The sequence below is a fragment of the Pelodiscus sinensis genome, unplaced genomic scaffold, assembly GCF_049634645.1.
Source record: "Pelodiscus sinensis isolate JC-2024 unplaced genomic scaffold, ASM4963464v1 ctg34, whole genome shotgun sequence".
Taxonomy (NCBI): domain Eukaryota; kingdom Metazoa; phylum Chordata; order Testudines; family Trionychidae; genus Pelodiscus; species Pelodiscus sinensis.
The window spans coordinates 3,793,766-3,821,092 of record NW_027465849.1 but is presented as its reverse complement, the minus strand read 5'-3'; the positions used below and the strand labels follow the sequence as shown (position 1 = coordinate 3,821,092).

General features: G+C 60.3%; 2 protein-coding genes across 2 annotated transcripts in view; both read left to right on the top strand.

Moving 5' to 3' along the window:
* Positions 1 to 357: 357 nt before the first annotated feature.
* Positions 358 to 6,267, top strand: CACNG6 (calcium voltage-gated channel auxiliary subunit gamma 6). The gene is made up of 4 exons (XM_075915459.1): positions 358 to 788; positions 3,199 to 3,273; positions 4,330 to 4,467; positions 5,751 to 6,267. The coding sequence occupies exons 1-4, from the start codon at positions 461 to 463 to the stop codon at positions 5,981 to 5,983; spliced, it is 774 nt and encodes a 257-aa protein (XP_075771574.1). The 5' UTR covers positions 358 to 460; the 3' UTR covers positions 5,984 to 6,267.
* A 9,440-nt stretch (positions 6,268 to 15,707) lies between these two features.
* The window catches only part of LOC112545992 (uncharacterized), a 33,281-nt gene continuing 21,661 nt past the window's right edge, over positions 15,708 to 27,327 (top strand). The window contains exons 1-8 of the mRNA XM_075915087.1: positions 15,708 to 15,900; positions 16,085 to 16,120; positions 17,501 to 17,791; positions 18,215 to 18,499; positions 20,528 to 20,818; positions 21,407 to 21,691; positions 22,074 to 22,150; positions 27,000 to 27,195. Coding sequence (XP_075771202.1) covers positions 15,873 to 15,900; positions 16,085 to 16,120; positions 17,501 to 17,791; positions 18,215 to 18,499; positions 20,528 to 20,818; positions 21,407 to 21,691; positions 22,074 to 22,150; positions 27,000 to 27,195 — 1,489 coding nt within the window. The 5' untranslated portion in view covers positions 15,708 to 15,872. The remainder of the gene's footprint in view (positions 15,901 to 16,084; positions 16,121 to 17,500; positions 17,792 to 18,214; positions 18,500 to 20,527; positions 20,819 to 21,406; positions 21,692 to 22,073; positions 22,151 to 26,999; positions 27,196 to 27,327) is intronic.

Here is a 27,327-nt window from a genome sequence, read left to right as displayed (position 1 = left end):
GCTGTGGGGCAGGAGGGCTGGCTGTGGGGCATGGGGGAAGGATGACTGGCTGTGGGGCACTGTGGGGTGCAAAGGAGGAGGGCTGGCTGTGGAGCATGGGGGAGGAGCACTGTAAGGCACAGGGCAAGAGGGCTGGCTGTGGGGCGCCGTGGGGCACAGGCCAGGAGGGCTGCTTGTGGGGCGCAGAGCAGGAGGGCTGTGGGTGGGCGCGATCCGTGGGCAGCTCCCGGGGTTGTCTGTGCCGCTTTAAGACACAGGCACCCGGTGCCTTAAAAATAGCCTCCATCGCCTTGGAGATGGGTGATGGCTCCGAACAGGTGTGGGGCGTATTTACCGCCAGGCCGCGGGGCGGGCAGCCGGGGCTCTGGGCAGCAGCAGGCGTCTGGGCTCAGAGGACAGCCTGGCAGCGGGGCCGGGCCGGGCGTGGGGCAGAGCGGGGGACAAGGGGGTCGCGCCACAGATGATGTGGCCCAATTTCTTCCTCCAGCAGGAGGAGGAGCGCATGGGCAGCTGGCGGGGCCGGGGGCCGGCCAAGCGGCGCCCGGCCCTCTCCGACGCCCAGGAGGGCAAGATCAAGCTGGCCTTCTTCGTGGCCATCGTGGGGCTGACGCTGACCGTGCTGGCCGTGGGCACCGAGTTCTGGGTGGAGCTCAACACCTACAAGCAGAACCACAGCGCCCTGTGCGAGGCCGCCCACTACGGCCTCTGGAAGCTCTGCTACAAGCGCCTCTGGGTGGAGGACATGGAGGAGACGCGGGCCACCTGCGGCCCGGCCGAGCTGCCTGGAGGTGAGGGGGCCCCGGCCCGCCCCCCCGGCCCCCCGCCTGTTCCTTCATTGCCCGTTTCCCTTCTCCCCCCACTTCGCCGCCCCCCGGCCTACCCCTCCCTAGCTGGCCCCGTGCACCCGTCGGCTGCTTGTCTGTCTGTCCCCATGCACCTCCGTCAGTCTGTCTGTCTATCCCCATTCACTCATGTTCCCCTGTCAGGCTGGCTGTCTGTCTGTCCCCATGCACCCCTGTCAGGCTGTCCCCACCCATCCCCGTCTGTCTGTCTATTCCTATCCACCCCCTTCTGTCTGTCTATCCCCATCCACTCCTGCACCCCCGTCGGTCTGTCTGTCTGTCCCCATGCACCCCCCGTCTGTCTGTCTATTCCTATCCACCCCCTTCTGTCTGTCTATCCCCATCCACTCCTGCACCCCCGTCGGTCTGTCTGTCTGTCCCCATGCATCCCCCGTCTGTCTGTCTATTCCCATCCAGCCCTGCCTGTCTTGTCTGTCTATCCCCATCCACTCATGCACCCCCGTCAGGCTGGTTGTCTGTCTGTCCCCATGCACTCCTGTTGGGCTGTCAGTCTGTCCTCACCTACCCCCGTTTGTCTGTCTATTCCTATCCACCCCCATCTGTCTGTCTATCCCCATCCACTCATGCACCCCCGTCGGTCTGTCTGTCTGTCCCCATCTACCCCAAACATCTCTCCCCAGCTGTCCCCATCCACCCCCGGGTCTGTCTGTCCGTCCGTCCATTCTCCCTTGTTTACATTTCTCCATCTCCTCCCCTCCCTTTCAGGTTTCATCCCATCCTCCTGTCCCTGCCGTAGAGAGTTTTGCACAGCTGGAGTTTCGTAAATAACCCCCTGCCCTCGCCCCCTCGCACGACCCACCCGGGCTCTGATCCCACTTGGGTCTGTGCAGGGGGGCAGGAGCCAGGACTCCTGGGTTCTCTCCCCAGCTCGGGGACGGGAGTGGGGCTCAGTGGTTGGAGCAGGGGGCTGGGCAGAAGGACTCCTGGGTTTGGGTTGCAGGTATTCGGCCATGCCCAGGAGTGCTTTGGGTTCCGTCTCTGTGCTTCTTCCTGACGCTGCTGCAGCGCCCGAGGCCTGGGCTGGAGTCCAGGCAGGGCAAGGGGTGGGGCCTGGGGCCAGCAAGTGCCGCTGGGCTGGAAATAGCGCAACCGGAGACCCAGCGCCCTGCAGGGCTGTTCTGAGGCCCAGTGTACTGTAGGCCCTGGGCCCCATTCCCTGCCCCCCAGCCCGGCGCCCCCAGGGTGGTCCCATGCAGGTGTGTTTGGCTCAGACCCGTGCTCCTTCCAGGAGCTGGGCCTGGGCACAGGGGGGCGCTGGGGACTGGGGCTCCAAGCAGCTATGGAGCCGGAGCTGGCAGGGGACAGAGCAGGGGGCTGTGTTCTGAAAATCTTATCCTGCCTCCGTCTCCACCCGCCCCATCTGTCTGCCCCCACCCACCTCCTCCCTCCCCACCCAGCCCAGCCCAGCCCTCCTCCCTCCTCCCTCCCCACCCAGCCCAGCCCTCCTCCCTCCTCCCCACCCACCTCCTCCCTCCCCACCCAGCCCTCCTCCCTCCTCCCCACCCACCTCCTCCCTCCCCATCCTTCCTCCCTCCTCCCCACCCACCTTCTCCCTCTATCCCCACCCACCCCCTCTAGGGTTGCCAGACGGTTTCAACAAAAATACCGGACACACTTGACATGACATCCCAATCCACATTCCATCGGATTGAGAAAACACCCGACAGTTCTGTTTTCTCAATTTGCTTCCTGAACAGAAAGCTCAAATACTGGACTGTTCAAAACCAGACACCTGGCAACCCTACATCCATCTATCTCTCTATCCATCCCCACCCACCCCCTCTATCTATCCCCACCCACCCCCTCTATCCATCCCCACCCTCTCTATCCATCCCCACCCACCCCCTCTATCTATCTATCTATCTATCTATCTATCTATCTATCTATCTATCTATCTATCTATCTATCTATCTATCTATCTATCTGTGACTGAGTGTCCAGTGTATTAATGAGTTGCCCGCACTCCCTGCTTTCCCCACACCCTGGGCAGTGCACCGGGACACCCCCTCAGCTGCCCAGGGTGACTTTCTGTGGGTTATATTTCTAGCGGGGGGAAGGGGGGCCTGGGTGCATGGAGGGCAGGTTTGATGGGATGGGTGAGCTTGGGGTGCGAAGTTCCTGCAGGAAGGTTTGGGGGGGTGGAGAGGAGCCCAAGGCTGGGAAACACGGGGGGGGGCTGCTGCTAACTCACCCTCCCTGACCCCTTCTCCCCATGCTCAGCCTGGCTGCCTGGTGTTCCCACCCCACATCCTGATTCCTCGGCCCCCCCCATGCTGCCCCACGCCGGCTCCTCCTGCTCCCCCTTCACCCCCGTCCTTGCTTTCTCCCTTCCCAGAAGCCAACTGCTCCTACTTCAGATTCTTCAGCACCGGGGAGAATGCCCACATATTCCAGAGAACGACAAAAAAAGGTCAGGAATTCCCCTCCCCCCATCAGAGCCATAGGCCCATCAACCCTGGCATCCCGCCTGCTTCCTGCCCTAGACAAGCCCAATGGGCCCATCTACCCCGGTGTCCTGCCTGCTTCCTGCCCTAGACAGGCCCAATGGGCCCATCTACCCCGGTGTCCCGCCTGCTTCCTGCCCTAGACAGGCCCAATGGGCCCATCTACCCCGGTGTCCCGCCTGCTTCCTGCCCTAGACAGGCCCAATGGGCCCATCTACCCCGGTGTCCCACCTGCTTCCTGCCCTAGACAGGCCCAATGGGCCCATCTACCCCGGTGTCCCGCCTGCTTCCTGCCCTAGACAAGCCCCATAGGCCCATCTAAGAACATAAGAATGGCCATGCGGGGTCAGACCAAAGGTCCATCCAGTCCAATACCCCGTCTGCCCACAGTGGCCAATACCAGGTGTCCTAGAGGGAGTGAATCGAACAGAGATCAAGCGATCTCGCTCCTGCCATCCATCTCCACCCTCTGACACACAGGCTGGGGACACCTTTCCTTACCCATCCTGGCTACTAGCCATTTATGAATGTATCTAGTTCTCTTTTAAACCCTGTTCTAGTCCTAGCCTTCACAGCCTCCTCAGGCAAGGAGTTCCGCAGATGGACTATGCGCTGTGGGAAGAAGAACTTCCTTTTATTTGCTTTAAACCTGCTGCCCATTAGTTTCATTTGATGACCCCTAGTTCTTATATTATGGGAACAAGTAAATAACTTTTCCTTATTCATTTTCTCCACACCACTGATGATTGTATAGACCTCTACCCTATCCCCCCTCAATCTCCTTTTTTCCAAGCTGAAAATGTCCTACCCCAATGTCCCATCCCCTCCTGCTCCAGACCAGCCCCATGGGCCCATCTACCCCCCTGTCCTGCCTGCTCCCTGCCCTGCGGGCCCATCTGCCCTGGCGTCCTGCCTCTGCTTTGCCCAAGATCAGTCCCGTGGGCCCATCCAGCCAAGGTTTCTGGGGGGTGCCCAGGCACTGTGCTCCCAGAAGGGGGGTAACGCTCTGTCTCCATCCCCAGAGCTGAACATCACGGCCGCCGTGGTCTCCACTCTGAGCATCACCCTGATGGTGCTGGGGTCCCTGTGCATCACCATGGCGCTCAGCAAAGGGGTGGAGTTCCTGCTCAAACCCGCCTCCTGCTTCTTCGTGGTCTCTGGTTGGTACTGCCCCCCGCCCCGCCCCCTGGAGCCCCCTGCCCCCTGTGGGGCCCCCGCCCCGCTCCCTGCAGCCCCCTGCCCCCTGTGGGGCCCCCGCCCTGCCCCCTGCAGCCCCCTGCTCCCTGTGGGGCCCCCGCCCCGCCCCCTGCAGTCCCCTGCCCCCTGTGGGGCCCCCGCCCCGCTCCCTGCAGCCCCCTGCCCCCTGTGGGGCCCCCGCCCCGCCCCCTGCAGCCCCCTGCCCCCTGTGGGGCCCCCGCCCCGCTCCCTGCAGCCCCCTGCCCCCTGTGGGGCCCCCGCCCCGCTCCCTGCAGCCCCCTGCCCCCTGTGGGGCCCCCGCCCCGCTCCCTGCAGCCCCCTGCGCCCTGTGGGGCCCCCGCCCCGCCCCCTGCAGCCCCCTGCCCCCTGTGGGGCCCCCGCCCCGCTCCCTGCAGCCCCCTGCCCCCTGTGGGGCCCCCGCCCCGCCCCCTACAGCCCCCTGCCCCCTGTGGGGCCTCCGCCCCGCCCCCTGCAGCCCCCTGCCCCCTGTGGGGCTCCTGCCCCGCTCCCTGCAGCCCTCTGCCCCCTGTGGGGCTCCTGCCCCGCTCCCTGCAGCCCCCTGCCTCCTGTGGGGCCCCCTGCAGCCCCCTGCAGCCCCCTGCCCCCTGTGGGGCTCCTGCCCCGCTCCCTGCAGCCCTCTGCCCCCTGTGGGGCTCCTGCCCCGCTCCCTGCAGCCCCCTGCCTCCTGTGGGGCCCCCTGCAGCCCCCTGCCCCCTGTGGGGCTCCTGCCCTGCTCCCTGCAGCCCCCTGCCCACTGTGGGGCCCCTGCCCTGCTCCCTGCAGCCCCCTGCCCCCTGTGGGGCCCCTGCCCTGCTCCCTGCAGCCCCCTGCTCCCTGTGGGGCCCCTGCCCTGCTCCCTGCAGCCCCCTGCTCCCTGTGGGGCTCCTGCCCTGCTCCCTGCAGCCCCCTGCTCTCTGTGGGGCACCTGCCCCACTCCCTGCAGCCCCCTGCCCCCAGTGGGGCCTCTGCCCTGCTCCCTGCAGCCCAGCGCCCCCTGCTGGTCCCTCTCCTGCTCTCTGCAGCCAGTGCCCCCTACTGGTCCTCCCTCTCCCTTTCTCTGCAGCCCAGAGATCCCTGCTGTCCCCCCACCCCTCTCCTTGCAGTCCAACGCCCGCTGCTGCCCCCCCGCAGCCCAGCGCCCCCTGCTGGGCCCTCTCCCTGCAGCCCCGCACCCTCTGCGGGGCCCCCCAACCCCTGCCCCATGGCACCCCCTCGCGGCGCTCCCACTCTCCCTCTCTCTCCGCAGGGATCATGGTGCTGATCAGCCTGGAGGTTTTCCGCCACTCGGTGCGGTGGCTGATGGGCAGCGACCAGAGCATCCCGCTGGAGTACGAGTACTCGTGGTCCGTGGCCTGCGCCGTGGCCGCCGGCATCGTGCAGATCTTCAGCGGCGGCTGCTTCCTCCTGCTCTCCCTCCCGGCCCTGCCCAAGAGGCCCTGGCAGTGCTGTTTGCGGGGCACCGCTGCCAGCAGCACCTGACAGACCCCTTCCCGGGGGGGGTCCGAGTCTCTGCGGGGGAGGGAGGGGGTCGCAGACAAACTCTTTCTCAATGCCCTGCCTGTGGGGGGGGGGGGGGCCCTGCCTCGGATCAGCCCCCCCCCCAACCTGGGAGCTGTTTGTTCCTCCCACCTGCCACGGAACCTCTGGGGTGTTTGGCGAGCGCGGGAAGGGGCCGGGACGCGGGGTGTTAAGAGGGGGGAGCGCTAACAGTCAGCAGGTCTGTATTTCTTCCTGGGTTTTATAAATGGCTATTTTTAGCTGGAGGGGGCGTCTCTCTGGTCTCAGTCCCCCCCCTCCCCCCGGCTCAATCCAGAGTCACCCCTGACTACACTGGGGGCATGGCTGGGTTCTGAGTTCAGCTCCTGGCATCAGTCCAGAGTCACTTCCAATTGCACTGGGGGCATGGCTGGGTTCTGAGCTCAGCTCCTGGCGTCAATCCAGAGTCACTTCCAATTGCACTGGGGGCATGGCTGGGTTCTGAGCTCAGCTCCTGGCGTCAATCCAGAGTCACTTCCAATTGCACTGGGGGCATGGCTGGGTTCTGAGCTCAGCTCCTGGCGTCAATCCAGAGTCACTTCCAATTGCACCGGGGGCATGGCTGGGTTCTGAGCTCAGCTCCTGGCATCAATCCAGAGTCACTTCCAATTGCACTGGGGGCATGGCTGGGTTCTGAGCTCAGCTCCTGGCGTCAATCCAGAGTCACTTCCAATTGCACTGGGGGCATGGCTGGGTTCTGAGCTCATCTCGTGGCATCAATCCAGAGTCACTTCCAATTGCACTGGGGGCATGGCTGGGTTCTGAGGTCATCTTGTGGCGTTAATCCAGAGTCACTTCCAATTGCACTGGGGTCATGGCTGGGTTCTGAGGTCATCTTGTGGCGTTAATCCGGAGTCACTTCCAATTGCACTGGGGGCATGGCTGGGTTCTGAGCTCAGCTCCTGGCGTCAATCCAGAGTCACTTCCAATTGCACTGGGGCCATGGCTGGGTTCTGAGCTCAGCTCCTGGCGTCAATCCAGAGTCACTTCCAATTGCACTGGGGGCATGGCTGGGTTCTGAGCTCAGCTCCTGGCGTCAATCCAGAGTCACTTCCAATTGCACTGGGGTCATGGCTGGGTTCTGAGGTCATCTTGTGGTGTTAATCCGGAGTCACTTCCAATTGCACTGGGGGCATGGCTGGGTTCTGAGCTCATCTCCTGGCGTCAATCCAGAATCACTTCCAATTGCAGTGGGATCAGGGCTGGGCTCTGACTTCAGTCTCCTGGAGTCAAGCTGGAGTCACCCCTGAGTGCACTGGGGGCAGGGCAGGGCCAGGTTCTATTTTCAGATTCTGGCATCAATCCAGAGTCACTTCTGATTGCACTGGGGGCAGAGCTGAGTTCTGAGCTCAGCTCCTGGCATCAATCCAGAGTCACTTCCGATTTCACTGGGGGCATGGCTGGGTTCTGAGCTCAGCTCCTGGCGTCAATCCAGAGTAACTTCCAATTGCATTGGGGGCAGGGCCAACTTCTGATTCTAGCCTAGGGTGGGGGTGCCAATCCACAGTCCAGATTTACTCAGTTTAGACCAAGCGCGGAATTCAGAGTGGGTTCAGACTAAGGACCCGGTCTGAGTGAAGAGCCCCGGCAGTAGCTCTCGGCTTGTTCCTGTCGCTGCAGGCGACACAGGCCAGCTGCTCGGACCAGCCACGTTTCCGTCCGGCCGTGGCTTCCAGGCGGGGAGGACACGGGCGCATGGCTGAACGAATGAAAGTGATCGGGCGACGCTAGCGTTAATGGGGGAAGGGGAGGGAGGAGAACCCCAGGGCAGGTACTGGCTGGCCCAGGGGGGTGGGGAACAGGCAAGGGGCCTGTCTCCCCTAGGGGGCGCTGGCACCTAGCCGGCCAGTGTAGTGTTTCCATTTGCAGCTGAAAGTCTGAAGGAAAACTGAGAGAAGGGGTTTTTTTTGGGGGGGGGGGGGGGGTTAGGGACTGGGGGGAGTTTGGGTGGAAGGACTAGGGGTTTGGGATGAGTTTTGGGGAGACGGTTTGGGGCACTCCGGGGAGGTTTGGGGGCGATTGGGGTTAGGTTTGAGGAGGAAGGGAGGTGAGAAGGTTTGGGGATCAGAGGGGTGAGTGGGTGGAGGTCGGGGGGCAGAATAAGTTGGGGGAAGGTTGGAGGAACCCCAGGGTGAGTGGAAATTTTGGGGAAGGGAGAAGCTGGGGGGGACTTGGAGGAGGTGGGGGGCAAGTTGGGGGAACCCTTGGGTGGGTGGAAGTTTGGGGGGAGGGGAAGTTAGGGAAAGTTTGGGGGGGCGGGGAGGAGTTGGGGCAGTTTGGGGGGCCCTGAGGTGGGTGGAAGGTTGGGGGGCTGGGAGGAGGTTGGGGGGGTCCCTGGGTGGGTGGAAGTTTGGGGGGTTGGGAGGAGGTTGGGGGGGTTCCTGGGGTGGGTGGAAGTTTGGGAGGCTGGGAGGAGTTGGGAGGAGGTTGGGGGGCCCAGGTGGAGGCTTGGGGGGCTGGGAGGAGTTGGGGGGCAGCTGCAGGCAGGAAGGCAGGTCAGCACGGGGGGGTGAGGTGCGCGCATGGTGCAATGAGCTCAGCTCACCCCTGGGGCCCAGGCCACGGGCGGGGTTATTCTGGGCCAGTCTGGTTCTCCAATTACACCCTGTGCCCTAAACCGGGGGCCCGGCTGCAGCCCCAGTGTCTGAGCAGCGGCTGGGGCGGGGCCGGGAGCCAGAACTCCTGGGTTCTCTCCCTGGCTGTGGGAGGGGCATGAGGGCTAGTGGTTAGAGCAGAGGGGCTGGGCGCCAGGGTTCTCGGGCAGGCGGGGGGGGGGGGGAGGCCGTGTGCCGCAGAGCTGGGGGAGGGGCCCTGCCAGGCCGCTGTGCTTGGCGGTCCCAGCTGGGCTCTGCAGCGCTGCAGACGCGGCCTGGCATGAGAATGAGAACAGCTCCGGTGCAGGGCGGTGTCCGCACCCCCCCCCGTGTCCCCTCGGCAGCTCCCCCCTCCACTGGGCCCTGCCAGCAACCTCCCTGCGTTGGGCAGCCCCTCCCTCGCCCACCCAGCATGCCCCCCAGGCCCCCAACTCCCGCCCAGGGCATGGAGACTGTGTGTGTGTGTGTGTGTTACACCCACATCTGCCTGCACAGGGCACTTCTCCACACCCCACTTCTCAGCTGCACTGTCAGGCAGTACGACCGCACAGAGCCCCCCCTGCACAGAGCCATGTACACACTTTACAGATCTACACAACTTATACATACATCCACACCCAGACACTGCACAACTATATTCACAATGTACACACACATACACTACAGCCATGCACACCTCCCACACATCGACACAACACACAACCCTACATACTTATCTGGACAAATACAGATCACAGCCATATAAGCCCTCCCCCCCAATCTACACAACGCACAAACCTTCACACATCTACACAAACACAGACTACAGCCAGATACTCCCTCTCATACAAATCTACACACCATACATACATCTACACAACAAACACTACAGCCTTGCCATAATCCCCTCACAAACTTACACAGAGCCCAGCCATACATGCCCTCCCCACAAAAATCTACACAACATGCACCTCACACACATCTACACAAATGCCACACAACACAGCTATAAACACACCACACGGAGAGCTACAGAAACACACAACAGCCACACAACACAGGCATAAACACTCCCTCCACACACACACACACACAGGTCTACACAAACACACAACACGGCCATAAACATACCACACATAGATTTCTACAAATACACATACACCCATCCCATTACATACTGACACACATGCCCGCAACACAGCCAGGAATGCACTGGACCCACCAACCAACACCCAAATCGACACAAATATCACACCTACACACAACACAGCCATAAACACCCCCATTGCCATCCACAGACCAACCAACACTTGCACAGATCCGCAAGCTACACACCAGTGTGGACACTAACACACATCACACCCCACTCACAACATGCAGACTGCGCGTGCGTGCGCGCACACACACACAGACACACGCACACCCCCCCCACCACATGACTAGCCTCCGTTATAACTCTGCCTTCAGCTCAGGCCTTGGCAGTTCATTTCCCTTTTGCTGAGCTCAGGAGATTGCTGCAGTAGCACAAGGTGCTAGGCTGGGGGAGGAGGGAGGTGTGTGTGTGTGTGGGGGGGGGGGGAATGGAGAGAAGGCAGAAGGGAAGGACGGAGGAATAGAGGACGCGGAGGACACAGTAGAATCATCTGCTTCCTCCCGGATCTGCATAGGCCCTGGGGAGAGGCAGAATCTATCGATTGATCGATCAATCCACCTACCCCCCCATCTAGCTGTCTGTCTATCCCACCCACCCCATCTATCTATCTATCTATCTATCTATCTATCTATCTATCTATCTATCTATCTATCTATCTATCTCCACCCACCCCATCTATCTATCTCCACCCACCCTATCTATCTATCTATCTATCTATCTATCTATCTATCTATCTATCTATCTCTCCCTACCCACCCCCTCTATCTATCTATCCATCCATCTATCTATCCCCACCCACCCCATCTATCTATCTATCTATCTATCTATCTATCTATCTATCTATCTATCTATCTATCTATCTATCTATCTATCTATCTATCTATCTATCTCTCCCTACCCACCCCCTCTATCTATCTATCCATCCATCTATCTATCCCCACCCACCCCATCTATCTATCTATCTATCTATCTATCTATCTATCTATCTATCTATCTGTCCTCATCCACACACCCCTTCTCTCTCTCTCTGTCTCTCTGTCCCCATACAACCCCCCTTTTTTTCTTTTTCTTTCTTTCTTGCAGAAACAAAGGCTGAAGAATGACCGGATGTAAAATCCCTTCTGTAATTTGGGTTGAGAAATGGGTTTCTCTGTATCCCAGTTTTCCAGGCAGCTGCCCTGGGGCTGAGCCAGGTGTGCCCCGGGGCCGGGTGGGAGCTGGCGCTCCCTAGAGGAAGGGCGCTGCAGCTGCAACCACAGCCCTGCAGGCAGATGGGGTGTGGTTGTGTCCTGCTGCCCCCTGGTGGCTGAGATCAGTACTGCTCCCCCCCACCCCCATGCATGTGTGTGTGTGTGTGTGTGTGTGTGTGTGTGTGTGATGGCCTCCCAGGGCCTGGGCTGATACAGAAGCAGCAGCGCAGTGGCAGGGGTCTTCTCAGGAGTGGGGCTGGAGCGACCTGGCTGCTTGGCCCCGCCCCCAGGGATTATAGACTAGACGAGTAACCAATAAGAATTCATGAGGGTAATCGACTATTGAATTAACCGATATTTAACATCCCTACTCTCCATAAAGCGCCCAGCTCACAAAGTGTTGAGTCGGCAAAACGTGGCGGCCATTTTTATGCAAATTAGGCATGGGATATTTAAATCCCTGCCTCATTTGCAATGTTGACCTGCCTAATCGGCATCCCTCTGCCGACAGAGAGATGCAGTCTAGACATACTGCAAGAGGGGAAGCCAGTCCTGTGGGTTTCAGTGCTTGTGATTTTTAAATGCATCTCCCAATTTGTAAACCACTTCCGCGATTTTCAAGCCAGCCCGACGACGGTTTAAAAACCATGGTCGCTGTTTGTGAACCCATCTTGTGAGCTTTTAACCACTCGCACAAATTTTAAACCGCTCCCGTGGGGGATATTTTTAACCACACCCGCGAGGCACGAGCCGATAATCTGAGTTTTAAAACCGCCTCGCCATTGTTTAAGAGAACTCCTAAAGATGAAAGCCACACACCCTAGTTTATACACCACGCTCTGTATTTTTCAAACCAGCCTTACAATGTCAGAGCAGAGCTGATTAATTTGTGTCAGCGGATGTGTGGCAATGTTCGCTATCAACTGGGCGCTTGTGCGATTGCTCAGGAGAAGTTCAAACGTCACCCAGCCGATTAGCAGAGCATCCACAGCTGGGTTTTCTGTTTATACTGGTGGTCCACATTCTGACATGCCTCAGTGCACATAATAAATTTATTCCGCACATGGATGGGGAAAAATCCACTAATTCAGAGGTTCCCAACCTTTTTCAGTCCCCGTACCTCCTTAGCTTTTAGTAAACCTTCCCGTACCCCTTATTCAATATGAAAGGAAATCAATTCTAGACTCTAGAATCCACAACTTTTTTCACTAACACTACTACTTTTGGAATATTTCAATGAGGATAATATTCCCCATTCCACCTTGACAAGCGTCTCGTACCCCCTGGGGGTACGCGTACCCCAGGTTGAGAACCCCTGTACTAATGGATAGAAAAGATTAGAGGGCACATTGGTGTGTGTGTGTTGGGGGGGGAGGTGAATTGTGATTTTTGCAGCTCTCAGGAGCTGACAAACAGGTTTTGCTGTGCCTGGAGAGAAAATCTCAGCAGCATTTAGAATAAGGATGTAAACTCCTGATTAATCAGTTAACTGGTTAAATCTTAGGTTAGTGCCCATCTATAAAAAGGGAAATAAGAACAACCCAGGGAACTACAGACCAGTCAGTTTAACTGCTGAGCCAGGGAAGATAATGGAGCAAATAATTAAGGAATCCATCTGCAAACATCTGGAAGGTGATAGTTAACAGCCAGCATGGCTCTGTAAAGCACAAATCATGTCAAACCAATCTGAGAGCTTTCTTTGATAGGATAACAAGCCTTGTGGATAAGGGAGACGCGCGGTATGCCTAGACTTCAGAAAAGCATCTGATATGGTCTCGCATGACCTTCACATCATTAAACTAAAAAAATACAACTTAGCTGGGGCTACCCTAAGGCGAGTGCATAACTGGCTGGATAACCGTTCTCAGAGAATAGTTATCAATGGTTCACAATCCTGCTGGAAAGGTATAACAAGTGGGGTTCCGCAGGGGTCTGTTTTGGGACCGAGTCTGTTCAATATCTTCATCAGCGATTTAGATGGTGGCACAGAGAGGACGCGTATTAAGTTTGAGGATGATACCAAGCTGGGAGGGGTTGCAAGTGCTTTGGGGGATGGGTCCTAATTCAAACGGATCTGGACAAACTAGAGAAATGGTCTGAGGTCAATGGGATGAAGTTTAAGAAGGACACATGCCAAGTGCTCCACTTAGGAAGGAACAATCAGTTTCACACACACAGAATGGGAAGCGACTGTCTAGGAGGGAGTCCTGCCAAAAGGAAACTCGGGCTCGTAGTGGACCACAAGCTAAATATGAGTCAACAGCATGACACTGCTGCAAAAAAAGTCAACTTGATTCTGGAATGCTGTGAGCCAGACACGAGGAGTCGTTCTTCCGCTCTACTCTGTGCTGATTAGGCCTCAGTTGGAGGATTGTGTCCAGTTCTGGGCAGCACATTTCAGGAAAGATGTAGCGAAATTGAAGAGGGTCCAGAGAAGAGCAACACAAATGATGAACGGTCTAGAGAACAGGAGCTGTGAGGGAAGGCTGAAAGAATTGGGCTTGTTTAGTTTAGAAAAGAGAAGATTGAGAGGGGACATGATCGCAGTTTTTCAAGTACCTAAAAGGGTGTCACAAGGAGGAAATTGTTTTCCTTGGCCTCTGAGGACAGGGCAAGAAGCAAGGGGCTTAAATTGCAGCAAGGGAGGTTGAGGTGGGACATTAGGAAAAACTTCCCAATTGTCAGGGTGGTGAAACACTGGAATAAGTTGCCGAGGGGGGTTGTGGAATCTCTCTCACTGGAGATATTGAAGAGCAGGTTGGACAGACACCTGTCAGGGATGGTCTAGATGGTGCTTGGTCCTGCCGTGAGGGTCGGGGACTGGACTCGACGACCTCTCAAGGTCCCTTCCCGTTCTAGTGTTTTAAGGGTCTAATGTTCAACCCGCAGTTCACTGACTAAGTGGGATCCCAGCTCCAGGGAACAGCCCTTTACCCACAGCAGGCGGCAGGTGGGGTGGGGTGGGGGGCTGCACCGGGGCATCGGTTCCAGTATGGGTGATGCTTCCTGGGTAACCGGTTACCTCTTCAGATCTCTAATGTAGGAAGTTTGTAAGGATTTTTCCTGGGAAAAATTCTGGGCTATTTGAGCCTGTGCTGCCATCTAGTGGTAGGAGATGGTTGTAACCTTGCTAGGTCTCATGGGCCACTTCCTTCTCCAAGTCAGGGAGAGAACCCAGGAGTCCTGGCTCCTAGATTCCCCTGCTCTAACCCATAGACCCCACTTCCTTCTCCAAGTCAGGGAGAGAACCCAGGAGTCCTGGCTCCTAGATTCCCCTGCTCTAACCCATAGACCCCACTTCCTTCTCCAAGTCAGGGAGAGAACCCAGGAGTCCTGGCTCCCAAACTCCCCTTCTCTAACCACTAGACCAGGTCTACTCAACTTCGGAAGCACCGGAGCCCACAGTGATACTCCCAGCACATGCCAAGGGCCGCAGCTGAAGTGTGGTCGCATAAACATGCAAATATACATGCAAATATATGCAAATAGCTTCTTTCACACTGATGGGTGTGAATACAAAGATTAAGGCAAGCCCACACACCACGCCGGCCCCATTTAAGTCAGTCCTGCTGATGCTCATAAAATGCAACTGTTACTCGATTTCCACCCATGTGTCAGCACTTTGAAAGAGCAACGACAGGCCAGGAATCGAACGACTGAACCGCAGATCAGCATCAGACCGTTACATCGACTGGCCGTTGTGGAACGTGTTCCCAGTGGAGCCCGCGTTCAAAGGATCCTACCCACAGGCCGTGTGTTGAGCCCAGTATAAACCCAAACCGCACCGCAAACCGCAAAACCCAGGGGGGGAGCTGAGACCAGGAGCTGGGGCGTGTCCTGAGGGGGCAAGCTACTTGTGGGCTCTGTCCCCGCGACCTCGCCCCTCCCCTGTCTGGTGGCTGTTGCTCCCCCATCTCTTGTGCAGCATCTTGAGGTCAGGGCAGGAAACTCGGCTCAGCCCTCGGCCCCGTGAGCTCTGCCCGGGGCTCGGAGCCGCATCAACCCGCTGCCCAGGGAACGGGCCGGGGAAGGGGACACGGGGCCTTTCACCTCCAGGGGGCCACTTCTATCTGTGCCCTTTTCGCTAACCACTAGACCCCACCCCCATCAGAGCTAGGGGGGACCCAGGAGTCCTGACTCCCAGCCCATTCTCCGCCTCACTGTAACCACTAGCCCCCACTGCCCTCCCAGAGCCATTCCCAGGTGAGCTGCCGGGGAATGAGGAGCTGTCTGGCTCCGGGCAGCCTTCCCCTTTGCTGCCTTCTCAGCGCCTCCTTTCACAACACCGGCTCTAAACATGTCCCTCGGCCTCCTTCGCTCACGGGGCCAGAAACCACAAACACCCCCTGAGAACAGCGTCAGCAGCACCGCTACCTGAGCGGGAGGTTGGCCAGGCCCCTCCACCCTCATGCTCCAGGGCGGGTGCTGGGCCCAGCCGGGTCAGGAAGGAATCTCTGCCCTGCTCTGTGGGAGAGGGGCGCTCGGGCGGGAGGGGGAGGGACTGCGGGGGGGTTCCCTGTCTCTGCTCTGTGTTGTGACTGCAGACAGGCTGGGCGGGCCTGCTGGGCCCCTCTGGACACCTCCCGAGATTTCCCCGTTCCTGGCTGGTGCCCACACTGGGCAGCTCCCATGTGGGGCTGGGTGGTGCTGCAAGAGGGACCAGGCGGCTGCGGCAGGAAGTGGTTTGCTGGGTGCTGCAGGGCGCTGGCTTTGCTCTGCCCACGGTAGATTTGGCCTGGAGGTTGCCGAGAAACCATCTGACGGGGAAGAAAGGGGCCGAGCGACGCGCCGGCTTCCTGGAGCTGCAGCCCCGGCGCGGTTCCTCATTTTCCTCCCACTCGGACCTCAGGGTGGGTGCAGCTGGACACTGGGGCATTGGTGGCAGCAGGGAGAGACCCTCCACTTACTGCCCTGCCATGGCGTCTGCTCCCACCGTCCTCCTCTGTGAGTACTGGAGACAGCCAAGGCATGTGTCCATGGGGAGGGGGAATCTGAGACCAGCGTGTGTGCCCATGGGGGGGGGGGGGGGTGTCTCAGGCCAGGACAGGTGCCAATGGGGGGGATCTGGGACCAGGGCGTAGCATCCAGTTGCTCTGGCCTTGGCACTAAGGATCTGTCTGCTCCCCAGGCTGCTGGCTGGCCGGGCACAGTGGGGCGCAGGGACGTGAGTATCTGCCTATGCGAGGACGGGGAGATCAAGGATAGGAGGGGGCTTCTGGGGGAGGGGAAAGAGGAACTGAGCCCTGAACCTCCCCCAACCCCACAAACTACCCCTGTGGGCTCAGACCTGTCTTCTTCCTTCCCTCCCCATTCCCAGGTTACGTCTACACTGGCATGATTTTCTGCAAATGCTTTTAACGGAAAAGTTTTTCTGTTAAAAGCATTTGCGGAAAAGAGCGTCTAGATTGGCATGGACGCTTTTGCGCAAAAGCACTTTTTGCGGAAATGTGTTCGTGCCAATCTAGATGCGCTTTTGTGCAAAAAAGCCCCAGTCGTCATTTTCGTGATCAGGGCTTGTTTGCACAAAACAAATCTCAGCTGTCGACAGTGGTCCTTTTGTGGAAAAGCTTTTGCACAAGAGGACTTTTGCCCAAATGGGAGCAGCATAGTATTTCTGCAAGAAGCACTGATTTCTTACATGAGAGCATCAGTGTTCTTAAATTTACAGAGATTACCTATCTCCTAGAACTGGAAGGGACCTTGAAGGTCATCAAGTCCAGTCACCTGCTTTCACAGCAGGACCAAGAAGCACCCCTGACAAATTTTTGCCCCAAATGGCCTTCACAAGGATTGAACTCACAACCCTAGGCGTAGCAGGCCAATGCTCATACCACTGACCTATCCCTCCCCCTAATATCTTGTGGAAATTCAAGCAGCCAGTGTACAAAGCTGGCAAGTTTTTCCACAAAAGCAGCTGCCTTTGTGGAAAAACTTGCCAGTCTAGACACAGACCCCCAGTGTAGTTACAAGGAGCTGAGGTTTGAGGAAGCATTTGGAATCTGACCCATCCCTGGATCTGTGCCCTGCCCCCCAGGGCTGTGCGGATCGGGAGGGGGGGGGGACGTGGATTCATTTCAGCCCATACAGATGCTAATGGGGCCCATCTGTGGGCTCTGGCTTCCTTCAAGGTAACCACAACGTTCACTGTCCATGCAGCTGGGGGGAGAAAGCCCCAGATCCACCCCAACAATTCCCCTCCCCTGCACACACAGCCCCCCCAGTGTCCAAGGCCTGGGAAAGGGGGGGGGGGGTCTCACGTGACTCCCGCAGATCAGAGTCTATTTCCTACCCTAGGGGCGGCAGGGGGCAGAGCTGCAGGGGCCCACGGCTCAAGCTGCCTTAGGTGGGGTGATGGAAGGCCAGGTGATCCTCCTGCAGCCAGGTGCTGAGCTACGTGGGGTGAACCCCCAGCCCTGAGCCCCGTGGCCCGGCAGTGCCAGCGCTGGCAGGGCAGCTCCTGGGGCAGTGGAATGGGGATGGGCTGAGTGCGCCGGGGCAGGGCAGGTCGTGTCTCCATTTAACTCCTGTCTCTTGTCGAAAGCAGAGCGCGAATTCCCCAAGCCCCTCGTCGGGGGGAGCCCCCGCTGGGTGGTGGCGCCCGGGGAAAACCTCTCCATCCGCTGTGAGGGTCGGTTCTCAGGCCTGGAGTTCCTTCTGCATAAGGGCAGGTACCCGAACCTGCAGCAGCGGGTGGTGTCTGCTGGGACCGTGGCTGAGTTTCCCCTGCCCAGCGTGGGCCGGGCAGATGCCGGGAGCTACACCTGCGAATATCGACCCACAACGGAGCCGACTCGCTGGTCACACCTGAGCGACCCCGTCGAGATCATTGTAGCAGGTGAGGGGACCAGCCCGGTTCCCTGCTCCCAGCCCCACACCCAGCCGGACCCCCAGGGGATCTCTGCACCACTGGGATGTGGGGAGCCAGGCTCTGCCCTGAGCCCTGGGCCCAGCAGAGGGAATGCCCAGCTGGGGCAGGGAGAGTCACTGGGGGTCCCCAGCCACAGTGGGGTTAGCGGTGCTTGGAGATTTGGGACCCTGGAACTGGACTGCCCTGTCACCTGCCGGGGAGCAGAGCTCTGGGCCCCAGGGCTGGGGCTGCGCCGTGTCTCAGGGGAAGCTCTGGGCCCCGGTGGGAAGGTGTCCAGGGGCCTGTCTCCGGGGCCCTGTGTCTGACCCGCCTCAGGCCGCGTGGTGAGGCCGGGCCCCAGGGCTGAGTGACGGGGCCTGCGTCTCCCGGCCTGTCTGCTTCCCTCTGCAGAGCCCAGCGACCCCAAACCCAGCATCTCCCTGAGCCCCAGCGGGGGGGTGTCACTGGGGGCATCCGTGGGCTTCCGGTGTCTGGGACAGCACAAAGGCAGGCGGTTCGTGCTGAAGACAGCGGGAGGCCAGTTTCTGCACAAGGACTCAGGCGGGTTCGGGGCGGAGTTTTCCCTCAGCCCCCTGCGCCGGGAGCAGGGCGGAAGCTACAGCTGCTCCTACCACAGCAAATCGGAGCCATTCACCGTGTCCTACCCCAGCGACCCCGTGGAGCTGGTGCTGAGAGGTGAGGGGCCCGGCTTGGCCTCCCCGCTCCCAGCCCCACAGGCAGGGGGCTCAGACCCAAAGGGACGCGCAGAGCCAGGGTCTGTCCTGGGCCCAGCGAGTGGGCGTCCAGCCAGGAAGGGGGATGGAATCTCTGGGGCTGTGTCTACACTGCACCCCTTTTCCGGAAAAGGGATGCAGATTAGACAAGTGGGGGGTTCCCAGCCAGTGGGGAGCAGCTGCCCTTGGAGACTCGGGGCCGGCTACTATAACGCTGCCCCTGAACCGTGAGTCGCTGTTTAATGCCGGGATCCCATCCCCCGTGTTCTCCAGCCCCTGCCCCAGGCTGGAGCTGAATGAGGCAGGGGCTGCAGGAGAAGCGGCGACCCGGTGGATACGGCACTGGGCTGGGACCCAGGAGATCTGGCCCATCCCACACATGCCCTGTGGGCTGAGAGCACGTCTTGTGGTTCAGAAGTGCCCCTTCATTGTTGGGGGGCATCAAATGTGGGGATCTCAGGCCAAGCACCCACAAACTTAGACACCCACATGGGGGGGGGGCTTTTGCAACCACTGACCTCATAGTGCTGGGTCCCTTGTGCTGTGGGAGTAGGTAGGGGCCAGGTGTGAGTTGAGAGCCCCTTCCCTCACCATGTTCCCTAAGGAAGTCTGTCTGTACCTCAGTTTCCCCCATTGTAGAATGGGGACAAAGGTGCTGACTCCCTTCCTGTACGAGGTGCTAACAGGATGCGCCTCCCCAGCACGGTGCCTCCTGCTGGTCACTGTGGGAATTAGCTCCACTTAGCACCAGACCAGCCTCTTACAGCTGGGCTGTGTCTAGACTGGCAAGATTTTCCGCAAAATCATCTGCTTTTGTGGAAAAACTTGCCAGCTGTCTACACTGGCCGCTTGAATTTCCGCAAAAGCACTGACGATCTCATGTAAGATTGTCAGTACTTTTGCGGAAATACTATGCTGCTCCCGTTCGGGCAAAAGTCTTTTTCCAAAAAACTTTTGCGCCAAAGGGCCAGTGCAGACAGCTCAGATTTCTTTTCCGCAAAAAAGCCCCGATCACGAAAATGGCGATCGAGGCTTTTTTTGCGGAAAAACACGTCTAGATTGGCCACGGATGCTTTTCCGCAAAAAGTGCTTCTGCGGAAAAGCATCCTGCCAATCTAGACACGCTTTTCCAAAAATGCTTTTAACGGAAAAATTTTCCATTAAAAGCATTTCCGGAAAATCATGCCAGTGTCGACGAAGCCCTGAGGTCTTGCCTGCTCTTCTCTTCCACCAGCTTGTATTTGGACCCAGTGCCCTTCCCTCCAGGTCCTTCCCCTCAGGGAACCCTTAACCCCCGATACCCTCTTTGCCTCAGGGAAACCGCAGCCTGACCTGGCCACTCCTCATAGGCAAGGGGGGAACCTGCTGCCTTCTCCTGCCCCAGCTGCCTCCCCAGTGCCCTCAGGCCTCGGTCGCTGGGCCTCACACGGGGACCAATCAGGCTGGAGCTCCCCCAGGCCAGCTGGGTCTATGGTACCCAGACCAGGAGTCAACAAGCTCCTGCTCTCTCCAGAGCTGGAGTGAGAACTCAGCCTGGCCATCCATCTCTTTTATACCACCCTTCTGGGCACTGATTGGCTGCCACAAGGCCCCTCGTGATTGGCCGCTAGCTACAGCCCTCTCCCCGGGCTGCTTTAACCCCTTTGTGCCAGGAGGGAAGTGACCATCCCACTCCAGAGGCTCAGGCCCTGCGGTGCCAGAGAGCAGCCCCTGAGTCGCTCTGTGTCCGGGGCTGGAGGCCGTGAACGAGGCAGGGGCCTCACGCGGCACATGAGGATCCCAAGAACTAGGGAGCCGCGGCTCCGTGTCTGTGGGGCTGGGATCCCGCAGGATTCTGGGTTGGGGGGGCTCTGGGATCAGGGAGTGAATCTCTGTCCCGGGTCCACAGATCTGCCAGTGGCTGGGCCGGCCGGGGACAATGGGGCTGGGTGGGCAATGGGGCTGGGTGGCTGCCTGGGTCTGGCTCTCACTGCCTGTCTCCTGTGCACAGATCCCAGCCTGCCCAGACCCTCCGTCTCTCTGAGCCCCACTTGGGTCGCCGCCCCAGGGTCAGACGTCACCATCCGGTGCCAGGGGCCGGGCGGGGACGTGAGGTTCTTCCTGCACCAGGCTGGAGACCTGACCCGGCCGCGCCCCATGGACCCAGCTGGGGACGGGGCCGAGTTCCACATCCGCCCCGTGGGCCGGCAGCACGGAGGGAAGTACAGCTGCAGCTACCGGTCCCGGGCAGAGCCCTTCGTGTCCTCGGCGCCCAGCGACCCCGTGGGGCTGGTGATTGCAGGTGAGGGGCCTGGCTCCGCATCCCCGTTCCCAGCCCCACACCCAGCTGGGCCCTTGGGGGCACTCAGCACTGAGCCAGGCTCTGCCCTGGGCCCCACAGACAGAGGGCTCCCCCTTTCACATGAGGCCTGCACAGCAGGGTGTTAACCTGGAACTTCCCAACCCAGGCAGCCAGGGCGTTACCACGGGAACCTGGCCATTTGGAGGGACACTCTGTTGGCCCTGGAACCTAATGGTGGGGCTGTGAAGACAGGAGAGAGGACGCCCGGTGGGGGAGGAGGGACTGAGTAACGGGGGGAATTTTGAGTCTGGGGGAGGGGAGACCCTGTTGTCAGAAGGCGCTGCGGAGCAGGGGCCTTTCTAAGGGGATGCTGCCCATCTTGGGGGCACAGAGGGGTCAGGACCCAGGGGCTGCCCAGCCGGCCCTTCCCTCACACTCTGAATCCAGGGCTCATCCCCAGCCCCTGCAAACCCAGGACTGTGTGGGGCTCTTCCCACGGAGGGGGGAGGGATCTGAGAGATGCCCCCCAGCCTACGGCCCCTCCCCCCCGGGGTCTGCGTCTCACGGCCTGTCTCATTCTGCTCCCAGAGCCCACTCTGCCCCGGCCCTCCATCTCCATCAGCCCCAGCAGGGGCGTCCGCCTGGGGGCAGCCGCCACCATCCGCTGCAGGGCTGGGCCCCAGAACGCCACCTTCCTTCTCTACAAAGACGGGGGTTACTGGGGGCGCGCGGCCCCCGTGGGGCACGTGGCCGAGTTCCCCGTGGCCGGCGCCGGATGGGAGGATGCAGGGAACTACAGCTGCTCCTATCACACCTCGCGGGAGCCGGTCGCCCTGTCCCGCCCCAGCGACCCCGCACGGCTGGTGGTGAGAGGTGAGGGGCCCAGAACCACCGTTCCCGGTCACTCTGTGCCAGTCCCGGGCCTGGGCAGCGAGGGGATATTGGGGGGCAGGGGAGGGGACCCCTCAGACTATGAAATGGGCTGGTTCGGTCCTGGGAGCCCCCTCCCCCGGGGAAGACACGCAGGGCGGAGGCTGGAGGGGAGAGAGGCTGGAGTCACTGGGGGCGTGTGCGACCAGACACCATGGGGAGGGGTCCCTGCAGTGGGATGGACCGAGGGGTTCGCACGGGGACACACAGAGCCAGACAGGAAGGGGAGGGGGACAGGAAGCTGTCGCGGTTTCCTGTTGTGGGGGGCAGGAGGGGCTCAGTGGGTCTGACGGCACCAGCCCCCTTCCCTTTCTGTCACCCCCAGATTACACTCGGGGCAACATCGTGCGTCTGGCCCTGGCCGCCGGGGTCGTGCTGGGCCTGGCCCTGATCCTGGCTGAGGCTGCCCACGGCTGGGGGAGGGGCAGGCACTAGCTGAAGTGACCCCCCCATCATACCCCACTCCAGCCTGGCAGCTCCAGCGCGGGGGAGGGGCAGTGGGTCACTGTCACCCCGAGCGACGTGACACCGCATCGTCGGGACGGAGCCGGAGGGACCAGAGCGGCCGAAGCCATCTGAGCCGGCCCCGCTGAGTGGCCCCAGTGCGTCTGGACGGGCCCACCGACCGCGGCATGGGGCTGGGGAGGGGCAGTGCTCGGACCTCCCTCTGGGGGTGGCAGAGACGGCTAGCGGCGGTGGGATGCGGAGCCTGCACCACAGGGCGCCCTGGGGAGAGCTCCGGGCCCTACAAGGCACGGGGGCTACAGGGACACAGGGCGCCCTAGAGGCTGAGGCTTGGAGGCAGACGACGCCCGTGCCGGTGACTAGTCACTGGGGATGTGTTAGAAGTCTAGGAAATCATGAACGGTGTGGAAAAAGGGAATAAGGAAATGTTCTTCATTCCTTCGCTGACAGAACACAAGAAGCCGACTCAATTACATTAACAGGCGGCAGCTGTAAAACCAATAAAATACATTTTTTTTCACAATCAACCTGTGGAACTCCTTGCCAGGGGATGGTGGAAAGGCCCAAACCATAACAGGGTTCCGATAAGTACAGAATAAGTTCAAGGGGGATACGTCCATCAATGGCTACTAGCCAGGCTGGGCAGGGATGGTGTCCCTGGGGTCTGTTTGGCAAAAGCTGGGAATGAGCGTGATGATTGCCTCTTCTGTTTATTCCTCCTGAAGCCCCTGGCATTGGCCACTGTGGGCTGACAGGACCCTGGGCTAGATGGACCTTTGGCCTGACCCAGTCCGGCCGTTCTGATATTCTTACATAGAGCTGAAATGTATCTGCCCCCTGCTGTAACCCATTAGGCCCCACTGCCGTTGCAGAGCTGAGAGAGAGCCCAGGAGTCCTGCTGGGGTCTCTCTCTTTCTCCCCAGAGTCAGTCACTAAGTAAGACTAGACATAAATATTTGAAGGTGAACCAGTGTCCCTTAAGAGGTCAGAACATGCTAGTGTCAGAGCTGAGCGGCTCTAATATTCATTTACTTTATTTTCCTTTCTATATGAGTTAGACACAGAGCTCCTGCTACCGGCTACGTTGTCTGCCAAAAAAGAGTTTTCCAGCACCTTAGTAGCCCCAGGATGGAGATGATGTGGGGCGGGGGAGGGAGGGGGAAGGAATTGCTTCCAACCTGACCCTCAACTTACTACATTGTTACAGTGTAAAGCCGCCATCCCGCTCAGCTGTGGCTCAAGAAGCCGCAAACCCAGGCGTGCCCCATCGTGCCCGCTCCTCGCACGGTGCCAAGGCGCGTGTCGCATGTGGGCTGCCTTGCAGACTGGATAGGAAGGCAGCAGAGTGAAATCCTTCAAAACCAGGAAACACCACAGTGACAGTTTCCCTAAACACCCTTAACTCTGCCCCTCATTCCCATGCCAACCTTTACTTGCACGATCACCTATTAATTTTGCCTACATGGGTCATCGGCCACTTGAACCCAGATGCTAAGAAAAGCTGCGAGGAAGGAGGGACGTCTGAATGGAGATCGTGATTCCGGGAAGATTGAAGAACACGGCCTGAGGTCTCTTGGCTCCCAGCCTGGGGCACCTTCCTCATGCTGGCAGGGTGAACTGGAGGGTGTCATGGCCCCCTCCCCCACAGAAACACACACAAGCTGGGGCTGCAGGAGGCCTGGCCAGGCTGCCGGTCCCAAGGTTTCCAGGGTTGTGCAGAGACTTGTGCTCACTGCGACCGCTCTAGATGGCAGCTGCAGATTAGGGCCAAAGTGAGAAGGACACAGGAAGAGATGAGACATCCTCACCTTCCTGTGGCTGCAGCCACCAGCTGAGCTCTGTATTTGGGGCTGGGTGCAGCTGGGCACCGGGCGTGGGTGGCAGAGCGGAGGGGCCCCTCACCTTCCCACCATGAGGCGATACTCTTCTTTGATGAGTATCGGGGACAGCCAGAGCGTGGGCCCATGTGCTGGGTGGATCTGAGACCAGGGCGTGTGCCCATGGGGGGAAGGGGGAGCTGAGATTTGTGGGATCCACTTGCCCTGGGATCTGGCCCCTAACGACCCGTCTCTTTCCAGGCTGCTGGCTGGCTCGGCAGAGCGGGGCGCAGGGACGTGAGTATCTGTGGGGCAAGACGAGGGACTGGGGCTCCCTCCCACAGCCAGAGGCTGAGACCCCGCCCGGCTCAGTACAGGGATGGGCACCATGGCGGGAGGATTCACCTGCACCCAAGCCTCTGCCCCCAGGAAACACCGAGTCAGGCCCCCAGTGACCCTGGGGAGCTGCAGGAGTCAGGGGCTGGAAATCTCCTTTCCCCTCCTCATGTCTCACCCCGGCTGAAGCTGTGGGGCCGGGCCTGCACCCAGGGCTGGATGAGGGGGAACCAGTCCTGGGCTCTCCTCTATGGGAGGGATGTGGATGCTTTGGAGAGGGTCCAGCGGGGGGGGGGGGGGACCAAAATGATTCGGGGGCTGGAGCACATGAGCTGTGAGAAGAGGCTGAGGGATTTGGACTTAGTCTGCGGAAGAGAAGAGTGAGGGGGGGTTTGAGAGCAGCCTGCAACTCCCTCAACGGGGGATCCATCGGCTGGAGAGAGGCTGTTCCCGGGGCTGGCAGGTGGCAGAACAAGGAGCAATGGTCTGACATCGCAGTGGGGGAGGTCTAGGTTGGAGATTAGGACAAACTATTTCCCTAGGTGGGTGGGGAGGCGCTGGGGTGTGTTCTCTGGGAAGGGAGTGAAATCTAGGGCCCAGGGCCGGGCAGAGGATTGGGGGTTCAGGGGTGTGAGGGCTCTGGCTGGTGGGGCGGGGCTGAGGGGGTCAGGGCTGGGGCAGAGGATTGGGGTTCAGGGGTGTGAGGGCTCTGGCTGGTGGGGTGGGGCTGAGGGGCTCAGGGCTGGGGCAGAGGATTGGGGTTCAGGGGTGTGAGGGCTCTGGCTGGTGGGGCGGGGCTGAGGGGCTCAGGGCTGGGGCAGAGGATTGGGGGTTCAGGGGTGTGAGGGCTCTGGCTGGTGGGGCGGGGCTAAGGGGCCCAGGGCTGGGCAGAGGATTGGGGTTCAGGGGTGTGAGGGCTCTGGCTGGTGGGGCGGGGCTGAGGGGCTCAGGGCTGGGGCAGAGGGTTGGGGGTTCAGGGGTGTGAGGGCTCTGGCTGGTGGGGCGGGGCTGAGGGGCCCAGGGCTGGAGCAGAAGTTGGGGTGCAGGGGCTCGGGGGGGCTACGTGTGAGGGGCTTGGGGTGCAGGGTGGCTCCAGGCAGGCACCGAGGGATCCGAGTACAGAAGGGGGCTGTGGGGATGGGGCATCGTCAGCCAGGAGAGCGGGAACGTGGGGTGGAGGCAAGGACCCCTCAAGGCCGCGGGGAGAGATGAAGAGATGGGAGCTGGCGGCACAGGCTGGGGGTCAGGGCAGAGTCATATAAGGTGGGGGGGGGGCTCTTTCCACTGCCCCTTTGATGGCACCATCCTGACAGTCTGGGGGGTGCAGGATTATTTCAGCAGAAGAAATAAGGGTCTTGGCGGTGGGGGGGCCATGTTAACTGAGGGCATCCAGGGGTCCCTGCCCTTGGGGAGCCAGGGCAGATGGGGGCCATGGCGAGTGGGGGCTGCGAAGGGGGAGAGGCTGGGGATGGTGTTGGGGTGGACTGTGATTGGGGGTGGGGACACAGGCTGGGGCAGAGCAGGCGGCAGGGAGATGGGAGGGGAGGGAGGACGGGGGCTGTTGGGGGTGGGGGACACATGGGCGGGGGAGGGGACACAATGGGGAGAAGGGACAGAGGACGGGGCAGAACGGGAGGATGGGGACCTGATGGGGGGATGTGAGGGGTCTACAGGCTGGGGGGTGTGAATGGGGGAAGCGACCGAGGCTGGGGGGCCAGTTACTTGTGGGCTCTGTCCCTCGTCCCCCCCCTCCCCCCGGCTGGCGGCTGTCGCTCCCCCATCTCTTACGCAGCATCTTGAGGTCGGGCAGGAAACGCGGCTCAGCCCTCGACCCCGTGAGCTCTGCCCGGGGCTCGGAGCGGAGCCGACCCGCTGCCCAGGAACGGGCCAGGGAAGGGGACACGAGGCCTTTCACCTCCAGGGGGCCACGTCTATCTCTAACCACTAGAGCCCACCTTCACCAAGGCTAGGAAGAGGACCCAGGAGTCCTGACTCCCAGCCCATTTCCCGCCCCCTGCTCTAACCATTAGACCCCACTGCCCTCCCAGAGCCATTCCCAGGGGAGCTGCTGGAGAATGAGGTTTGGGCCGAGTGTCGGGGCAGCTCCAGAAGCCCCAGGCCAGAGCTGGCTCCGGGCAGACTTCCCCTTTGCTGCCTTCTCAGCGCCTCCTTTCACAACACCGGCTCTAAATGTGTCCCTCGGTCTCACGGGGCCAGAAACCACACACACACACACACACACACACACACACACGTGTCCCACCTCTGTCCCACGGCCCTCAGCTGAGAACAGCGCTGGCAGCGCCGCTACCTGACTGCGAGCTTGGCCAGGCCCCTCCACCCTCATGCTCCAGGGCAGGTGCTGGGCCCAGCTGGGTCAGGAAGGAATCTCTGTCCTGCTCCATGGGAGAGGGACGCTCGGGGGGGAGGAAGGTATAACTGGGGAGGGGGGGGGTTCCCATCTCTGCTCTGTGTTGTGGCTGCAGACAGGCTAGACAGGCCCGCTGGGAAAGGCCAGGGCAGCCTGGGCCCCTCCGGACACTGGGCGGTGCTGCAGGAGGGAGCAGGCGGCTGCGGGGGGGATGTGGTTTGCTGAGTGCTGCAGGGCTCTGGCTTTGCTCTGCCCATGGTAGATTTGGCCTGGAGGTTGCAGAGAAAGGGGCCGAGCGACTCGCCGGCTTCCTGGAGCTGCAGCCCCGGCGCGGTTCCTCATTCCGCTCCCACTCGGAGCTCAGGGTGGGTGCAGCTGGACACCCGGGGCATTGGTGGCAGTGACAAGGGGCCCTCACCGCCCCGCCATGGCGTCTGCTTCCACCATCTTCTTCCTCAGTGAGTATCGGAGACAGCCAGGGCGTGTGCCCATGGGGGGGAGCAGGGACCAGGGCAGGTGCCAATGGGGGCCTCTGGGACCAGGCTGTAGGACCCAGTTGCTCTGGCCTTGGCACTAAGGATCTGTCTGCT